Source organism: Camelus dromedarius, chromosome 5, assembly GCF_036321535.1.
Source record: "Camelus dromedarius isolate mCamDro1 chromosome 5, mCamDro1.pat, whole genome shotgun sequence".
Taxonomy (NCBI): Eukaryota; Metazoa; Chordata; class Mammalia; order Artiodactyla; family Camelidae; genus Camelus; species Camelus dromedarius.
Window position 1 is genome coordinate 14,084,317 of NC_087440.1, and position 19,354 is coordinate 14,103,670.

At 40.3% G+C, this 19,354-nt stretch overlaps 1 protein-coding gene across 4 annotated transcripts in view; it reads right to left on the bottom strand.

Moving 5' to 3' along the window:
• Positions 1–19,354, bottom strand: part of LOC105086625 (tropomodulin-2) — a 47,011-nt gene that overhangs the window by 8,057 nt on the left and 19,600 nt on the right. For all 4 annotated transcript variants that reach the window (XM_031453055.2, XM_031453056.2, XM_064485597.1 and 1 more), the window contains exons 5-9: positions 17,120–17,206; positions 13,473–13,603; positions 11,747–11,854; positions 5,060–5,203; positions 1,399–1,543 (exon numbers count right to left, since the gene is read on the bottom strand). In XM_031453055.2, the coding sequence (XP_031308915.1) occupies positions 1,399–1,543; positions 5,060–5,203; positions 11,747–11,854; positions 13,473–13,603; positions 17,120–17,206 (615 nt within the window). The remainder of the gene's footprint in view (positions 1–1,398; positions 1,544–5,059; positions 5,204–11,746; positions 11,855–13,472; positions 13,604–17,119; positions 17,207–19,354) is intronic.

The window sequence follows — 19,354 nt, forward strand, 5'->3', positions numbered from 1 at the left end:
TCAGATGGCTAGCAAACTCAAGAGATTAAGGGTCCTTTAATCTGGTACCTAGTGTCAAAGAAGCTGCGCTGACTGCCTTTCCCAGTTTGTGCAACCCTGTTCTTCTCCCTTTCACCTCCTCACCTGCAGGCTCCTCTGGTGGGTAGGAAGAGGGCTGCTCTCATCTTCCTGGATTCAGCAAAATACAGGTGCCCTGGCAAGGGTCCTGCCTAGGCTGCAGGAAATTCCACAAAGCTGTTGCCCACAGCTGCCACTCTTGGGCTCAGGATTGCTCTCTACTTCAAACCTCTTGTTTTGCTTGTTTTTCTTTGGTCTCGTGTTGTTCAGCCCTAGACCACTGTGTTTTCCCAGGCGCCTTCCGACTGCTGCTCCAATCATTCTCCAAAGCCCTGTTTGCTGGTCTGCCCCCGAGCCCACCCCTTTTCACCTTGGAGGTAAGCACTGTCATATGCCTGGGCCAGTCTCAGGAGCCATTCGCTGCACCTTGGCTGGGCCCCAGGGTCTTGGCTGAGCCTGTCTGGGCAGGGAACTCGACACTGACATTGATCTGCCCCTTCTGGGTCTAAGCCTTAGCATCCATCTTGTCCACCACCTGAACCTCTCCATGGCCAGCACTGTACTTGGTGGGAAACCTTGTCCGGTTCCCCTGACCAAGGTCTGGCATTCTGTTCCTGAACCTCTACCTGGGGACTGAAACCTTGCTGTTAGCAGACTGCTTGCCAAGTGGACTGTCTGTACCTGGATGTCCTTTTTTCCATGCAGCTTCAAGTGGCTGGGATGTCCCCAGACCAAGCCTTCCCCATCAGTCCCATTCTTCTTTGCTGTGTTGACCAGGACATGCTCCACTTCAATCTAACAGAAGACTTGCCATGAATCCTCAGCAAAGAGTGGGTAACAGGAAAGATTAAAGCGGGGCTAACTGAAAAAGCTGCATCTGAGCCTGACCTTCACAGCACAGCTCTGTCAGTTCATTTCACATGTAAATCACCAGTGTATCAGACATAACCATATTTAAACCCAAGTACAAAAGCACAGTCTGGAGTCAAACATAAGTGAACTGGAAATTTCCATGTCACTGTGTCCATCTTCCGGTGCAGATAACAGAGGGTGATTATGTGTAAGGAAGTAAGTAAAGGAGAAGTAAATACATAAGAGAAATCAAGCAAAAATCAAAGGCTGTCTGGAAAAAAAAGAACAGTTTCTCTTGAAAAAATGTTACAATAAAACTTCAACACAGTGAAGACGATGAGGATCCCTGTGATCATGCAGTAATGTGTTTTTGATGAAGGGCTGACACCAGAGTGTCATGGTATCTGTGGGATGTTATATTCGAAGTGGAGAAAGGAATGGTCACCCCGCTCTTTCAACCGCTAACAGCACATACTAAGACCGCATTACCCAGGTCATTATTCTTTGTGATTGCAGCTGCCACTCTTGTTCGTGGCCCTTGCTTGGTAAACTGATATCCAAACTTGAGGATCCTTGAATTCTCCTCGAGCATCTGGGCAATTTCCATCTCTACGGCTGTTCCCAACTGCTGTCTCTGATTGCCGTTGTGGACACAAATGGAGGACGGCCAAGAAGGAAGAGGAAACAGTTACTTGCATGGGAAAGAGGCATGGCTATTCGTTACACAAAAAGGCAAAAGTCTCAAATCGAAAGGGACAATGTCACGAGATATTTTCTCTCATACAGTCATTTGAGACCTATACCTTGTCTAGAAGCAAAATCTAACAGATGGATGAATCTGTTGGTATGTTAAACTGAAAAGACTAAGCAAATTACCGATAAAGGAAAAGACGACTCCAGATGTAAAATTAAAGCAAAGCTAATGCTTGGTGTTTCCCATTTACTCCAGTGTCTGCTGTTTAAACAAAGGAAGGGTGTTCTGCAATCGTGACACTGTCTTATAGCAATCAATCCAATTACAGAATTTTCTATTCTGGGATCCATATCCAAAAATAACTAAAGATCATCAACCAGATGGGCCACTGTCTCTCACCAGTCTTACTAGGAGATCCTCAAGAAGCTTTACTGAAGTGGTTTGGACCATGGCCAGGAGAATGATCAAACACTAAAGGGGTCATTGGGGCTACAGAAAATCCCCTCAGTTTTTTAAGCTGGTGGAAAGAGGTTTTTTTTTGTCTGTTCGCTTTTTAACTTGAGACACAGAATAATAATTTAAAAAGCAGAGTTTTTAAAAAGTGGGGGCACGTAAGTACAGAAATTTACAGTTAAATTTCAGGAAACTATATATTTTTTTCATATTATATTCATTCACTTTTTTAAAAAGTTCCTAGAAAAGACAAAAAAGTGAGTAAAATATAAACGCTTCCCTCTGCAAGTAGTCCCATTCCCCACAGAGAAAGCCAGTTTGGCAAGTAGTCTTTGAAACATTTTCTGCACATTCCTGTCTGTGTAATCACATGTACGTCTATGCTTATTTTCACGTGAATGGATTACACTAGCATATTGTTCTGAAACATGTTTTTATTTTTCATTTAAGATTAAGAATATATTTTCACGTAGTTAAATATATGGGTCCCTTGTCCTTGTAAACAACTGCACGGCATTCCACTGTAGTAAGTGATCATAATTTACTTAGCTACACCCTACCGAGTGACAGTTCTGCTTTCCATCTGTACTGTTTCAAACTGTGAAGTTCCCTTGCAAACATAGTACGTCCTGGGGCATTTCTGAAGCGTGCCTGTAGGGCAAATTATAGCTGGGTCCAAGAGTAAGGATGTTTCAGATTTTGATAAATTACTGACATACCCTCAAAGATTATGAGAAATCTTACTCTTAGGAATAGTGTTGGAGATTCATTGTTTTCCCTACCCTAGCCAACATGGGATATTATGAATCTTTTTCATCTTTGTCAATCCAAGGGGTAAAAATATATTTCATTCACATTTATTGAATTGCTTTAATTTGCATTTCTCAAATTACGACTAAGAACAATAATTTTCTTAGGCATTTGTATTTCTTTGTTTAGAAACTACCTATCTCTGTCATTTTGTCCATTTTTCTACCAGCTTATGGTTCCTGTTTCTAAAACTGATTTGTTAAGTATATTGTATATTAGGAAATTAGACTTTTGTCAAACATGCTGAAAATATTTTGCTCCTTTTGTCTTTTTAAATTTTTTTAAATCTATTTTTATATATAATGGCTAACATTTGTAAATCTCAAACTCCCAAATTTATCCCTTCCCACCCCCTTCCCTTGGTAACCATAAGATTGTTTACTTAGTCTGTGAGTCTGTCTCTGTTTTGTAGATGAGTTCATAGTGTCCTTTTTTTTTTGGATTCCACATGAGTGATATCATATGGTATTTTTCTTTCTCCTTCTGGCTTACTTCATTTAGAATGATGATCTCTAGGTCCATCCATGTTGCTGCAAATGGCATTATTTATTCTTTTTTATGGCAGAGTAGTATTCCATTGTATAAATATACCACAACTTCTTTATCCAGTCATTTGTTGATGGACATTTAGGTTGGTTCCATGTCTTGGCTATTGTATATAGTGCTGCTATGAACATTGGGGTGTGTGTATCTTTTCGCATTAGAGTTCTCTCTGGATATATACCCAGAAGTGGGATTGCTGGATCTATGGTAAGTCTATTTGATATCAGTCTATTTGATATATATCCCTGAGGGTTCACTTCTTTTCACTCCTTATTTCCCTCTAACTTGTTAACCTACTCTCTCACTTCCTGATGCCTCTTTCTTAATTTACTAGCAGCTGGACACACTAGGATACATAGGAGCGAGCTTACCGAGTGTGGGCATCCCCACATGCACATTTCCGGGGACTCACTCCACACCTCTGCACGGGGCAAGCTGTTTTGATAATGCATCCCTTCTGGGGAGGGTGAGAGTGAGGGAGTACCTGGTGGGGCTTCCCTGCTTCCCTGATAACAAGCCTCAGGAGGGGTCTAGGGGCAGAGGACCTGCACTGAGACAGCCCACTTGTCTGGGTTAGCCAAAAAAAAAAAAAGGAGAGTAGAGCTATTCATGGGATCTGTTGGGGGTCTCCAGGCTCAGGCAAAAGTCTTGGGTGGCATCCTGGGGCTTTATCAGACCTTGGAGGGTCCAGACCAGGGCATTTCCCAGACAGGAAGGGGGCACTCTCAACAGGCCCTCCTCACACTGTGCCTCCCATCACCCCACAGGAAATGCCCACAACACAAGTCTCCTTACTTTCTCTTCCTTCTAGTCCATTCCAGGACCCTTTATTCCAACTATACAGTGTCTAGACCTCTCCAATTCACTGAATCCCATTACAGATAAGTCCCTGTAGCCAAAGGGGCAAGGCACAGCATCATGCTGAGAACTGAGAGCTGCTGTCTGTGGCAGGAACCAGCTGAAGTCAACAGAGCAACTCTAGAGACACTGTGGGCTGATGCTGGGAAAGAGGGGTCTTCAGGGCACAAGGGGTGGTGACTCCAGGGCAAAGCAGCCCGCTTTGGCTGTTGGTGGGAACTGGAGAGATGCTGCAACAGAGGCTGAGATTGTGATCACACTGTGGGTGTGGACTCTAAGCCAGACCATCTTCTAGAACCCTGATTCCTTTAAACAGGTTCTGTGGCCAGCACCAGACAGCAAGACCTGGGACTGCTCTTTTGGCTCTGGCAGCCTCCAACCAGGGACAAGAAGCCTGTTTCTGGGCATGGCCACCCTACTTTTTTCACAGTCCCAGTGAGAGGCAGCAGCACGGCTGGGGCAGGACTGGGCTGAGATTCCTGCTAAGAGGCAAGGATGATGAAGGCTGAAAAAAAAAGGCAGCTGTTGACGCTTCTGCTCCCACCTCCTCTCTTTCTCCTCTGCTGCCTGAGGAGCCCAGGGCTGGGGGAGAGCGGACGCTTTCTGTCTCAGGCTGCCCCACGGTGTACCACTTAATCATTAATATGGTCTCCCACACACCCTCCACAGGCTAGAAGCAGTCCCAGTTCACCGGAAAACCAGAACATCACATCAAGTCACAGAACTGGGTCTTTCAGCTCCCTTCACTGTGGCATTCCTCCTCCTCTCACGCACCCTGGGGAGTTAGCTCACCTGGTTGTCGATCTTGATCTCTGTCAGGGTGTCATTTTCTTTTAGTGCCTCTACAAGGGCCAGGATCCCAGCACCAGTGATAAAATTGGATTCTATGTTTAGACTTTTCAAGGTCTTGTTTACTTTTAGCATATCTGCAAAAGCCTTATTATGTAAAAAAGAAATAACCATTAGGGTTTCCAAAGATTTATTTACTCAACTCCCCACCCCTACCTTAAACAGATATTTTTTACAGTACTTAAGGAAAATCTTAGTTAAATCATACTTTCACCTCCAAGTAACAAAGACAAGAAAACCGCAATAAAAATCGTTTAGTTCAATAAACCACAAGGTCCTACTGTATAGCACAGGGAATTATATTCAATAGCTTGTAATAATATATAATGAAAAAGAATATACACTGACATAGAATAAAACTTTGTTTTATTAAGTAAGGACATTTTAAAAAAACCCACTACCATCTGTTATCATTGTCATTTTTTAAAGAAAAGGCATCTTAACATTTTAAAAAAATGTAGAAAGGACATAATCTCAGAATTATTTCATTTTTTTCCATTTTACTATAAATGGATAGAAAATTTTATCACTGACTAGCATTTGGGTACTACTAATTTAGTCCTATTATTTCAGGTCATCTGTAAATCAGGATTTTTCAAAGATAACTTTTAGAACAAAATCACCACTCAGAGTGGCAGAGCCACTGAAGACTCAGTTCTAGATGGCAGACTGCACACACATACCTGTCTGCTCTCCTTACTCCCAAAGTTTCCCACTGTCATGAAGAGAAGACATGATTTTTAAGTGACTGGAACTCTCACAGCACAATAAAACAAAAAAAGAGGGCCATTATTTTGAAACATTGCTAAAGTACAGAAAATAGAAAGATTGGAGGAGAAATTAGCACATGATTGCCTGAGACGCCAGAGGTAAGACTTGGTAAGGGCGTTTGATTACAGAACTGCCTTAGGAACACACAGTTTTGCTAGAGCAGATGGAGGGCCCAGCACCCCTCCTTGTAGCTTCCCTGAAAGAGAGCAACTCCCAGCACAACTATCAGGGAGAAATCTCCCAGGATGAGCCTCTACTGAGGGTGCTAGGTCCTGAGAGAGTGGTGCAGAAACTGAGGCATCTCCAGACCTTCCACCAGATGCAGTGCAACAATGCCCAGGAAGGAAATATACTGAAATGCACCCCTCCCAGAGCAAAGCCCTCCTAAGTGGAGCAGTTGCGGAGGACTCCCAGGTTGCCTGTGGGCCTCCATTGCACACACTACAGGGAAGGCTGCCCAACAATTCACCTGCCTCCTTACAAAAGCACCCATTCATTCATTCAATCACTTACTAAAAAAAGACTATCAGGCTTCTACTGTGTGCTAGCAGTAGAGAAAACAAAAATCCCTGTTCTAGGGAGCTTATATTTGAGCAGGAGGGGCAGAGTCAATAATTGATAAATAAAATACATAGCCTGTCCGTTGGTAACAAAATGAAGAAATATAAAGGGGCCTCCCTTTTAAGGGAGAGATCTATTGGTGAACCAGATCCACATAACTGCAGAGGGGGAGACGGTCCTGGTTTACACAAATCTATTTTGTTCTCTATTTGGAAATATGAACAGGCAACCAATGATTGCCAGACATATTAGGAAAACCAACATCATGAAAGAGAAAAGCCAAGTTGACCAAACAGGATAACATGCCACTTATGGAACCAAGATCACTCAGGGAACAGAAATATGCAAAACTTCTAAATATTATTCTTTCTCTCTGTCCCACCCCATCTCAAAAAAAAAAAAAAAAAAAAGAAGAAGAAGAAAAAGAAAAGCCATAAAATAAATAAATACTGGCTATTTTATATATATATATATTTTTTTTAAAAGAGGACAAAAAACAAGAAAATGCCTTGAAATTTTGAAATACTGCATTAAAATCTAGAATTATAAAACAAATGCAGCTGCGGACCAAGTTGGTAATCTAGAAGCTGAAGCTGAAGATGTTTTCAAAAATGTAGAGGAAAAGACAAAGAGAACATACAAGAGAAATGTTAGGAGACATGGAGGAAAGACAGAGGAGCTCAGCATTCATCTAACAGGAGTTTCAGAAGGACCAAAAAAAAAAAAAAAACAAACAAAACAACAACAACAGCAGCAAAAAGACAACAGAAATGAACAGGGGAAAATCTCCTAGGGTTGAAGAAAGCCACGAGTCTTTATCTGAAAGAACCCACTGGATGCTCAGTAGAATAAATACAAAAGACTCCTAAGTGGGCACATACAAGTGAAATTTCAGAACTCCAAAGGAAAAGAGAGAGAGTCCTAAAAGTATCTAGGAAGAAAAAATTACAAAAGAACAAGGATAAGACAAGCATGAGTCACCAGATTGTAAGGCCCACAAGAACAGAGATTTATGTATTTGTATAGTCAGATAATTGTAAATGCTGGTGATAAGTTTTAATTTTTTGGAGTTAGGCTATATGCATAACAGAATATGATGACATAAAATGTATAAAGCTCAAATGTATGATATGATAGAATAACTACCATTCAAAGATAAAGAGGAAGGAGGGATAGAAGGCAGAATGAGGACAGAACTGTCCTCATCTTTTTTAAGGAGAATCAAAATTACCCAAGACAATAAATCAAAAATAAAAATACATGTCTATTAGTGGTTTTTTATCCTGATTGTATATCAGAGTGACCTGGAAGCTTTAAAAAACATACCAATGCTTAGCCTCCACCCCAGATGAATTAAATCAGAATCTCAGGCTGTGGCCTGGACGGCTGCTTTTGTTTGTTTGGTTTTTTGTTATTACAGTATAGTTGACTTGCAGCTGCATTTCTCAAAAGCTCTCTAGGTGACTAATATTCAGCCAGGATCGACAGTCTCCTTATTTAAAGTCGTACAGACAACAACTAGAAGAATGAAAAACAAACCACGACTAGTGATTGCTCTGGAGAGTAGAACAAGGAACTTCTGGACTATTTTAATTGCTTTGATGGTGGAAAAGACAAGAAGGAAGAGGAGAAGGAAACCAACTTGAGACAAGAACAGGATTTCCAACCTCAGCACCATTGACGTTTGAAGCCAAAGAATTCTTCGTTGTGGGAGGTTGTCCTGTGTCCTGCAGAAGGTTCAGCAGCCTCTGAGACCCACTAAATGCCAACAGTACCCCTCCCCACCATGACAACCAAAAATATCTCCAGACACTGCCAAGTGTCCCCGGGAGGACAAAATTGCTCTGAGTTGAGAACCACTGGACTAGAAGAATAATCTGGTGTAGTACGCAAGCAGTTACTTGAACTACAAGAAAGGCTCAAGGATTTGCACTGATGTTACCATGCACCATGTAAATTAAAAATACATTTATTCAGTGCTAGGCCTTCAGTTAGAATTAAATGCACACATTTTAATTAGAGCCCCAGAAGGGAAGGCATCAGGCCTTTCCTTGTGGACGCCCCAAGCTTTGGGATTTACTTCCATTACTAGAATAACAAAATGTCAGAGCAATTAGGCCTTTATAAAAAAAGTTGCAGGACCTCTTGGCAAGTAGCCGGGATCTTGCCAATTTCTTTTCAACTTGGAAAAACACTTTTCTCATACTGAACAAAACAAGGAAAGACTCAGCCAAACATAACCCTGGGCTAGAGGCCCAGGTTCACTTCAGTTCAGTAAACATTTGAGCACCTATTACATGTACTGGGGAATAAGAACATTAGTAAAGCAAAGACAAGATTTCTTAAAGGCTATAGAAAACAATTAGAGTAGAAACACATTTTCAAAGAGAAGGCTTTGCTGTCTGTACTTTACAGTATTGGGGGGAAATGCAGTTTCCTTCATTGCCCAAACCTGTACTCTCCCAGCAGTAGCCACGGTGCACGATTCAGAAAAGTGCCTGTTCTGAATCGACACATGCTGTAAATGAAAAGCACGCTTTGGATTTCAAAGATGTAGTACGAGAAAAATACTGTAAAAGACCTCACTATATTTTCACATTGATGTTTTGAAATGATACTATTTCAGTATGCTGGTTTAAAGAAAATATATTATTAAATTTAATGTCACCCATTTCTGTTCTTTTTTTAATGTGGCTTCTGGAGGATTTAAAATTACACATGTGCCTTACATTCGTGGCTCTCATTTTACTTCTATTGGACAGTGCTGTCCTAAACTTTTGATTTGTATGCGGCATCACTGCTAATAATAACAACATTTAAAAAAATAATTTGGGCCTTTTCTTTACATTGGCATTCAGTGTGGCAAGTTTTATAAATATTCCCTGCCACAGATGTGGTTACATGGAAGTGCCTGGGATATGGAAAACTGAAAATTTACCATTCAATAATTTGATTATAGGTCAAACTACAGAATTTTACAGGCTGAATTCGCTTCCTAGCTTGGCCACATATTATATACTCTTAGTTAAGTGACTCAAACTCTGAGACTCAGTTGTCACATCTGTAAAACGGGGATAATGTCAGCTCACATACATGTGGTTTGTTTACATTCACAATAATCCCACAAGTACTTTGTTTTTGTTTCTGAAACATATATAGAAAAGTCTCTTGAAGCTCTTGCTTTACTTTTTTTGGAGGGGGTAATTAGGTTTACTTATTTATTATTATTATTTTTTTATTTAACAGAGGTACTGGGGATCAAACCCATGACCTTGTGCATGCTAAGCATGCGCTCTACCATTGAGCTATACTCTCCCCTTATGAAGCTCTTGCTTTAATGCTGATTTGTAATTCTCAACAGTGAGTTGTTCAGCTATAGTCACAGTCTAAATATCTCTTTTGCCTGTGGGGTAATCAACCAACTTCCAAGCTAAGAAAAGGTCTTTCCTGACTATGGCATAGGTGAAAGGGGAACCATCTGGGGGCAGCCAGGTGAGGGCTAGACCATGTGAAGTATCCAGGCATAGGCTGAAAGAAGCTTTGCTTTCCTCTCCCTAAAGGATAGCAATTATTCCTTGCAGTTGTACGGTGTGCTTGTCACATGGCATGCGTTCAATACATAGTTGTTGGATGAAAAACAGTATCAAAGAGATCATTATATTTTGAATTTATTCAGTCTGTTTAGCAAGTTATCTGATCTAGAGCAGAAGTTAGATTATTTTCTAGTAGCATTGACAATGAACTATAAACTGTTCATATCCCTGCCATTTTACTGTAAATAATATATTAAACAGAAATGACAAATTATTTCTTTATTATCCCTTTAGTTACTTACATACAAAATATATTGTAAATCTTTGCTTTGTTGAAAACAAATCTACTAAAGGATAGAGATCATACACAGATAAGAACCCTTAAATTGCTAATTTCACCTTACCAATGATCGAGCTCTGCTCTTTTTCTGTTTTAATGATAGGTTTCAAATTCAAACTGCTTTCAACCTACAAATTTAGATATGTAATAACTGCTGGAAAAAAAGTCAGTTTTGTAGCTTAGTCCCTTTTTTACATGAATGCTTATTTCAAGTTTGCTATCAACATCATGGAAATAGTCTCTATTGCTGAGAGACTGGAGGGCAAGTTCATTCATTCATTTAACAGATATTTTTCAAACATCTACCCTGTGCCAGCCCCCATGATGGGCAGTCATTACTCTCACATTGTCTGGTTTTAATGCTATTTTAGATCTTCCGACAGACATGTTACTTAAGTCACATCATCCAGTCAAGAACACTTTTATTTTTCTAGCTGGATTCAAGTGCTGAGCATCATATGCTGTAGAACCACAGGCTCATGCTCAGGCTTCTGATAATTGGCATATTTTAGCAAACGTTATGACAGTGAGGTGCTGTGTATAAAATATAGCATAGCTTGGTAGTCAGGAATCCGGGGTTGTGGAACCAGAAAGGCCTGGTGGTGAATCCTGGCTCTGCCACTTGCTGATTGTGTTACTTTGGAAAAGTTACTTAACCCCTCTGAGCCTCAGACTGCTCATTTATTAAAGTGGGAAGGAACTCATAACAGTACACACCTCATTGTATTATACTGAGGATTAGGTGAGGTGACATGTGTAAAGCCCAGAGATCAGCGCTGGTATTTACTGATCGCTCAAGAAATGTTAGCTATTAATAGAAGGATTACCACTGATGACAGCAATGGTAATTGTATTTATTTGGGTCCAGGAGCTTCCTTATTTACTTGAATTATCTGAAGGGCAGAGAAGGAATAGGGCTTCTGGTTGGTTATTTTTTTCATATTCTGGTTAATAGTATCAAACAAAGAATGTTTCAAGATTTGGTTGTTTAAAATATTTTTGAGACATATTAATCTATTTCAAAGATTAAAATGAAATATACATTAATATTTTTTAATGTTGGCCAAGTTCCTGTAGGGCTTGGGGGGTCTCATAATAGCCAATGACTATGACAGAATGTTATTATAGATGCAAAAGTTTCAGAAAATTTGTACTAACCACAGCACAAAATCTAAATCTGTATTTAGCTAGATGTCTAATCTAATCTTGTTTCTTTCTCCTAAAAGCGTAGTTTGAACATTCTAACGAATTCAGAGTGCCTGACTCTTGAGCTCTTGTTTTACTGCCTCATTATAACTAATTTTGTTTATTAACTATATGGAAAATAAAATACCAGATCTAAAAATTGTTAATTGAGAAAACAAATTAAAAATAAATTCTAATAAATTAAATATTTCATGTTACATTTCTAAGGATTTTACTTACAATCGCCACAGGGTCATTGCTGCGGGTTGCGGCCAGGCTGAACTTTTTCACATGGGTATTGGTCTCCAGAGCCTTTGCAAATTCCTTCAGGGTTGGAATTGGAATGTTCTAAGGTGAGGAAGGCACAGAGAGTTGAGGACCCAATCCCAGTCTGCAGCACCTTCACCCCAAGCTAAGGCCCCACAGCTTTTAAATACCGTGTATGTTTAGATGGCTAATTGCACACTGTCCCCTCCATCAAGACACTTATCACCCATCTTCAGCAACCAACCTAACCTGAGCCAACAGCGCCACTTAGTGTCCAGTGAGCCAATCTAACACAAAGGGACATTCTGGCGTCACTTTTCTGTTTACCCTACTCCCCCCAAATTATGCATCACGCACTGTACTTCCTTCTTTTTCTCCTTCATTCTCTATATTCTAGCCAGAGTGACCTACTTGCCATTCTTTTATTATACCATGGTCTTTCTCCCCTCCATCTTTCAGACATGCTTTTTCTTTTGCCTAGAAATTCCTTTGTCCTTTGCTCTGATTGATTCCTACTTATCTCTCAAGACCCAGTAGAAATATTGTCCCCTTTGTTGGCTCTTCTAGGCAGGATCAACATTTTCCTTACCCACAATTCTGTAACATTTGGGGGCTTACCACATCATGCTGTAATTATTTGTTTAGCGTTTTCCTTCTTATTTAAGTTCTTCAGAATAAAGACTGAATGAATCTGACTCCGCCCTCTACAGCACTTAGCACAGTACTGACCACCTGAGGGGGAGATAACATGGGGCTTGGCTAGAGGCTGACCTGAGTCCTGCAGGCACTACAGACTAGCTCTGTGACCGCTGGGGCAACTTAAACCTTTTCAAGTCTCACCAAGGATTAAATGAGATAATGAATTTCAAGTATTCAGCAAAATATATGATGCATAGCCAGTACTCAATAAAAAAAAAATCAGTTAACATTATTAAATGCTAAAAATTGGCCCAACAAGAATGAACAAAACAGATGTCAGGCAGTGTTTTCTCCCATCCCCACTCCCTAACCTCCTTTCTCTCTCACACATACACACATTTCTCCTGCCTTGGAGAGGGACTTCACTTATTGTCAAATAGAATAAAGCAGAAGTGACAAATGTGTGATTTCGGAGAACAGGTCATAAAAGGCATTGTGGTTTCCTGCTTGCTATTTTTTTTCTTGGATCACTTGCTGTGGGGGAAGCCAGCTGTCATGATGTGAGGATACTCAGGCAGCCGTATTAGAGGTCCATGTGGTGGGAAACTGAGGCCTCCTGCCAACAGCCACATGAGTGAGCCATTTTGCCCTAGCCACGCCTTCAGATGACTGCAGCCCTGACTAACAGCTTCACTACAGCCTCATTTGAAATCCTGAGCCACAACTACCCAGCAAGTCACTCCCAGATTCCTGACACTCAGAGATTGTGTGAAATAATAAATGTTTGCTATTATCAGCCTCTAAGTTTTGGAGTAATTTGTTACTCAGCAATAGATAACTAATACACTATGTTTAACACAAGTACTGTGATTCTTTTAAAAGAATTATAGAAATCACTCTTTTTTTTTTTTTTAAACCCACTTCTCTGGAATAGGATATCCTGCCTCAAAATCAGTGGCTACAAAGGATTGCAAACAGGTGTGAAAGCAGGCGTTCAGTCATCTCCAGCAAGTTTCTGATCTCATGAGAAATCAAGCAACTGACAAGTACAGTGAAATACCTTTATGTTGTTGAGGTTGACCTCTTGCAGGCCGGGATCATTGGCTTTCATCTGCTGCAGACTTACTTCCACATTTGTGGGATTGGGAGGTTCCTCAAACACTGGCTTGACTTTTTCACCTTTGACCACATCTAAGATTCAAGTTTTAATTTTAAAAAGAAAATGTAAGGGCTCTCCCATTAAAAATCAGAGATGACTTCCCTCCAAACGACCTTTCTTTCATATGCTCTGATTCCAGTAATATTCTAATATCAATGACAATTAGCTTAATCTCAGCTAAGCAAGCATAGGAATGATGTGGGCTCTGAATTATAGTCTCAAAAGTTGGGGCTTTTTAAGCACAATGAGAAGTCTCAGTGGCTGACTTTCCATTGAGCCCAAAGTGCAGAAGGCCCTACAGCAAACTCCAACCCTCAAAAGAATATTCACCCATGAATATTACTGGTGCTCCACATGGACCTCTTCCAGACTATACTAACCAAACCGAAGAATCTAAGAAGCAGAAAAGAAACGATGAGTCTCTTTATTTCCCAAACCTTAATCCTCCCCCGGCTCTTGACCATGGCCTCTGATTTCCATTTTGGGGCTTTAATTTTGAGAATAGTACAGGAAGAGAAAGGAATAGAAAAGAAAAATGGGAGAATTCTTAAAAGCAGTTAACAGAAAATGTTTGCAATATACGTAACATACAAAAGGTTAATATTCCAATACACACAGAGCTCCTACAAGTCAACAAGACAACCCAATTGGAAATGAACAGAACAAGTAATACAATCAGAGGAATCTCTGTGAGTCAACCAAAAAATATAAAAAAGTAACTATAAACTCTTAAATTGAAAGATGAGATATTATTTGATTAGCCAAAAAAGTGTAAAAAGAGATAATATTCAGAGTCAGCAACAATGTGGGGGAAAAAGTATCCTCACATATTGTTGGTGGGAATGTAAACTGGTGTGACATTTTTGGAAGAATAATTTGGCATTATCTATTAAAATATAAAATGTGGATAGTTTATGATCCAGTAACTCTGTACCTAGAAGTCTAATCTACAGAAAAAATAGCATGAATACATGAGGATATAAATCTGAGGATGTTCACTGACATATTACTTGTGACAGCAAAACAGGATAAACAAAATGCCCATCAATGCAAAAATGTTAAATAAGTTACAGCATAATCACATAACATGATGCTATCTATTCATTAAGAGAATGAAGTGAACCTGCATGTACTGATGAGAGACGAGAACCATGATTTGAAAAAGTTAATGAAAAATGAAATACTTATGTTCACCCAAAAACCAGAACATGAAAATTTACAGCAGTTTTATTCATAATTTCCAAAATTTGGAAGCAACCAAGATGTCCTTCAGTTGGTGGACTGATAAATAAACTGTGGTATATCCAGATAATGGAATATTATACAGCATTAAAAAGAAATCATGTATCACTACCATATGACCCAACAATTACACTCCTAGGAATATATCTGAAAAAAAAAAAAAAGCGCTAATTTGAAGAGATACATGCACCCCAATGTTCAGAGCAGCATTATTTACAACTGATAAGATATGGAAGCAACCTAGGTCTACATCAACAGGTGAATGGATGAAGAAGATGTGGTACATAGATGCATACAATGGAATACTACTCGGCCATAATAAAGGATGAAATTTTACCATTCACAACAGCATGGATGGACTTGGAGGGTGTTATGCTAAGTGAAATGTCAGACAGAGAAAAACAAATGCTGTATGATATCACTTATATGTGGAATCTAAAAAATAAAACAAATTAGTTTTAAATTCAGTATCAAAGGGTAACATTCTGTCATGTTTGTTATTAAAAGCCTGGTGCATAACCTTCTGGGCTTTTATACATACACACATATCATAAACTTTTTTAAGACTTCATAAAAAGAAAAGAGACTCACAGATATACAGAACAAACTAGTGGTTACCATTGGGGAGAGGAAAGTTGGGAGGGAAAGGCAAGGATAGAGTAAGAAGTTAAACTCTTTTGTGGACCATAAATAAGCTACAGAAATATAATGCACAACACAGGGGATATAGCCAATATTTTATAATAACTACAAATGAAGTACAAACTTTAAAAATTGTGAATCACTATGTTGTACACCTATAACTTATATAATATTGTACATCAACTATATCTCAATTCAAAAAAAATGATCTGTCAAGCCATGAAAAGACATAGGAGAACTGTAAATGCATATTATTAAGTAAAACAAGCCAGTCTGAATAGGCTATAAACTGTATGATTCCAACTGTATGACATTCTGGAAAAAGCAAAACTTTGGAGACAGTTAAAAGATCAGGTGTTGCCAGAGGTTCACAAGAAAGGAGAGACAAACAGGCAGAGCAGAGTGGATCGGTTGAAACATGTCATTGTACATCTGCCCAAATCCAGAGAATGTACAACACCAAGAGTGAACCGTAATGTGAACCATGGACTTTGGGTGATAATGATGTGTCAGGGTAGGTTCATCCATGGTAACAAATGTCCCACTCTGTGCAGGATGCTGATAGTGGGGGAGGCTATATGGGAACTCTCTGTACCTTTCTCTCCATTTTGCTGTGAATATAAAACTGCTCTAAAAAAATGAAATCTTTAGAAAAGTTAACGATATATGTGTGTGTATGTATGTATAAAAGCCTAGAAGGTTATGCACCAGACTTTTAGTAACAAACATGTTGTCAGAGCGTTACCCTTTGATATTGAAGTTAAAAGGATGAATATTTTTCATCGGTATGCATAAGAAACCGGAAGGAAAATAAAAGGAATATTGCACATCATCTGGGTAAATCACCCAGTGTAAACAGTGGTTGATAAATATACTTATGAGAATAGAAAGCATTGCCCAAGTCACTATGAAAGAGAATAAAATATAACTAACCTAAGAGACACTGTGATCTTTTTTGAGTTTTCACAGCACCTGGATAGCACTGTACTGTGACAACCTGATTATTGATCCATCCCTCCCTCCCACAGAGAGATTAAGTTCCCTTGGGCTGGGACCATCTTTGACCATTGTACCTAAGCCTAGAACATTCCTGACACAGTAGGCATTTAGTAAATGACTGATGAATGAGTAAGTGAGAGAGTCTAATGAATTGTACATTTCTCCGGCAAACAGTGACCTAGAAGATAGTGGTCTTGAACTTTCTGTGCCAGTAAATTCACCTCAGTGTGTCTTTCCTGCTCTCTGGGGGAAGTGGGTGTTCAAATTCTAACGACAAGCATCCATTATTGAGACAAGAAGACACTCTAATAGAGAAGAAAACTTATCGAAGATACTGGAGTTGATTAAAACATCATGAGGAACGTAAAGCAACTTTTTATCAGTAATTTCCTCTCTTGACTGAACAGACCTACCAAGAGAGCACGTTCTGAGCAAAACATTGATTGGTCCTAGTTATACCGCTAAACAGAGCTCCCATTATTGGCTGATCTATTCCAGTTTGATTGCTTAGAGCCAGTGATCCTTGGTGAGCTGACAAAATCCACCTTCAAAGCCTAAAAGAATTCTGGGCACACCAGGGGGCCCAAGTCAACAGGCCTCTCTCCCGCCAGCACCACCCGGAGGCTCCCAAGTTTCACAGAATCACAGATTTCACGTCAACTTACTTCTCACAGGCCCTTTGCCTCCTTTTGTGCTGGTCGTTTCTTCATCAAATTTGGGATTGTTGAGCAAATTGTGTACCCCAAGAACAGCTGAAAGCAAAGATAATCAGTGAATAAACTTTAAGTTTGGGAAGGTATGTTAAGATGTCCACATTGTTCATTTGCCCCTCGAAGAACAATTCTTCGTATCATAAAGATTAGTCTCTAGACCCCTCTTGCCTTGCAAAGTGCATGACATATGCGTAGTATTAAGTAAGTATTATAAAACCTCTCGTCCCAAGACCACTAGCAATCTTCACATGTCTTTCTACATCTACACATGTGGAATCACTTAGGCTCTAAGGGACAATGGTCTAGTTATGTCTCCAAACTGAAAATCTACTTAGACCTCCTAGTTAAGAAGATTCATCCCTTCAGTTTTCTCGTCTGTAAAATGTGAAGGTAGGACTGAATCTGAGGATATTTTAAGATCTAACATTATATGGACTATGGCATGCAGTTTTTCTAGAGACAAAGAGCTGAAAAATCATAGGCCTCTTTCAGTGTAAATCTCCCCATTTCTCCCATCTCTCAGTACCAAAAAGAGTTGTCCTTTCCCAATCTAAAGCTTCCCAGGGTGGGAAATAAGAGACATCAGCATATAAAAGTTCAGAGAAGAAGGCTGAGATTTTGAGTCTCCTGTATTACAGGGAACTTGCACTGGGGGGCAGTACAGTCTGCAAGAAACAGCATGGGGAAGTGGGAGCCAGGTGGGCGGGGCGGGGGTGGGCGCAGTGCTCTAACTGCAACTGCCCACCCAGCTTTCCCTTTGCTAATGAAATTCCAAGTGAGAAATTACAGGTGGCTGCCTGGGAAGGGTCCCAGAAGAGTCGGCCAACAGGTGGCAGAGGTGCACCTCTGAGCTCCTCATGTGATGAAATCTACATCTTAGAAGGAGGGAGGCAGCCAGCACAGCCAAGAAAGGGCAAATGTTCAGAGCCAGCAAGTCTGGTGGTTGTTAAGAGTGGCAGTCAGGGGCAATCAGCCAGAGTTTAAATTCTGAGTGTCATGTACTATCTGTATGATTTGAGAAGTTGCTAAATTCCTCTGAGCCTCAGCTTCCTCATCTGTAAAATCGGGTTAATAAATATACTTTGCTTATTACAAAGATTGAATGACTTCCTACATGTTAGGCACTGTTCTAAGTGCTTTACAAATTCTTTTCAAATAAATAATCTGTCACTGTGTTTCTGGCATTGTCTTGGAAGAAGATGCTCTGTGTGATAAACACAGGCCACTGAGACCATCCAACAAACATATCTTTCTCTGGCCCTGTACTCACTAAGCAACTCTGATTATAATTTGGCTCCCAGTGCCAAGTTCAATTTTTGTTTTATCTGTTTCCTGTGAATCTGGCTAGTGGATCAGTCCCCATTGCCCTGCTCCAGTCTGACAGCTCCCAGGTACACTGACAAGATCAAGTCTCTAGGCCAGCGTAGCTGAGAACTGGGCTCTGGGTAATGACCAGACCGAAATCCGGCCATTCTGGGAGGTGCTGTCTGGGAGGTCAATTTCTGCTTCCTTGATGAACTGTCTGTATTTCTGCTCCTGATCTGCCACAGTAACATGGGAAGGGCCCTGGTACTCTTTCTAATCTAAACCTCAAAGACTGTCAGCCCATCCAGTCATGGGGCCGCTCTTGACCTACCAGATACACCCTAGAGGAGATGCTGCCACCCACCCCCCGCTGGGCTTCCTCCTGAGTTCCGAGGGAGGGAGGCTGAGCAAAGATGAACAAGACAGTTTTCTGTTGGGACTACTCCCTCCCCCTCTCCGTTTTACCGTATGAAATTCAGGATCTAGTGTCTTCCAAATGATCTCCTTTCTTAGGCATTTCCTGAGAATTTAAGCCCAGCCTGCATTCTCCCTTTGGGCAATTCCAGGAGAGAACATGAGGTGACCCTTGGGAAGAGCAGTAACCAAAACAGGATCCCTCCACAGCAACCACAGGGCTAAGAATGGTTACGGCAAAGCACCTTTACAACTGTGTGATGTAGGTGCCTCAGCTCCTGCAGTGACTTCGGAGTGGGGTTCAAACATGTGAATTTAATTATCAACCACTGATATCATCACAGAAGGAATGAAAATGTAGCTGAAATGATTGGCACGCTATTAGAATAAGGCATAGATGGTTCTCCTGGCAGGAAGGAGACTGATTATTATCATGTTGATTATCATTGATTATTATGTCTTCCAATG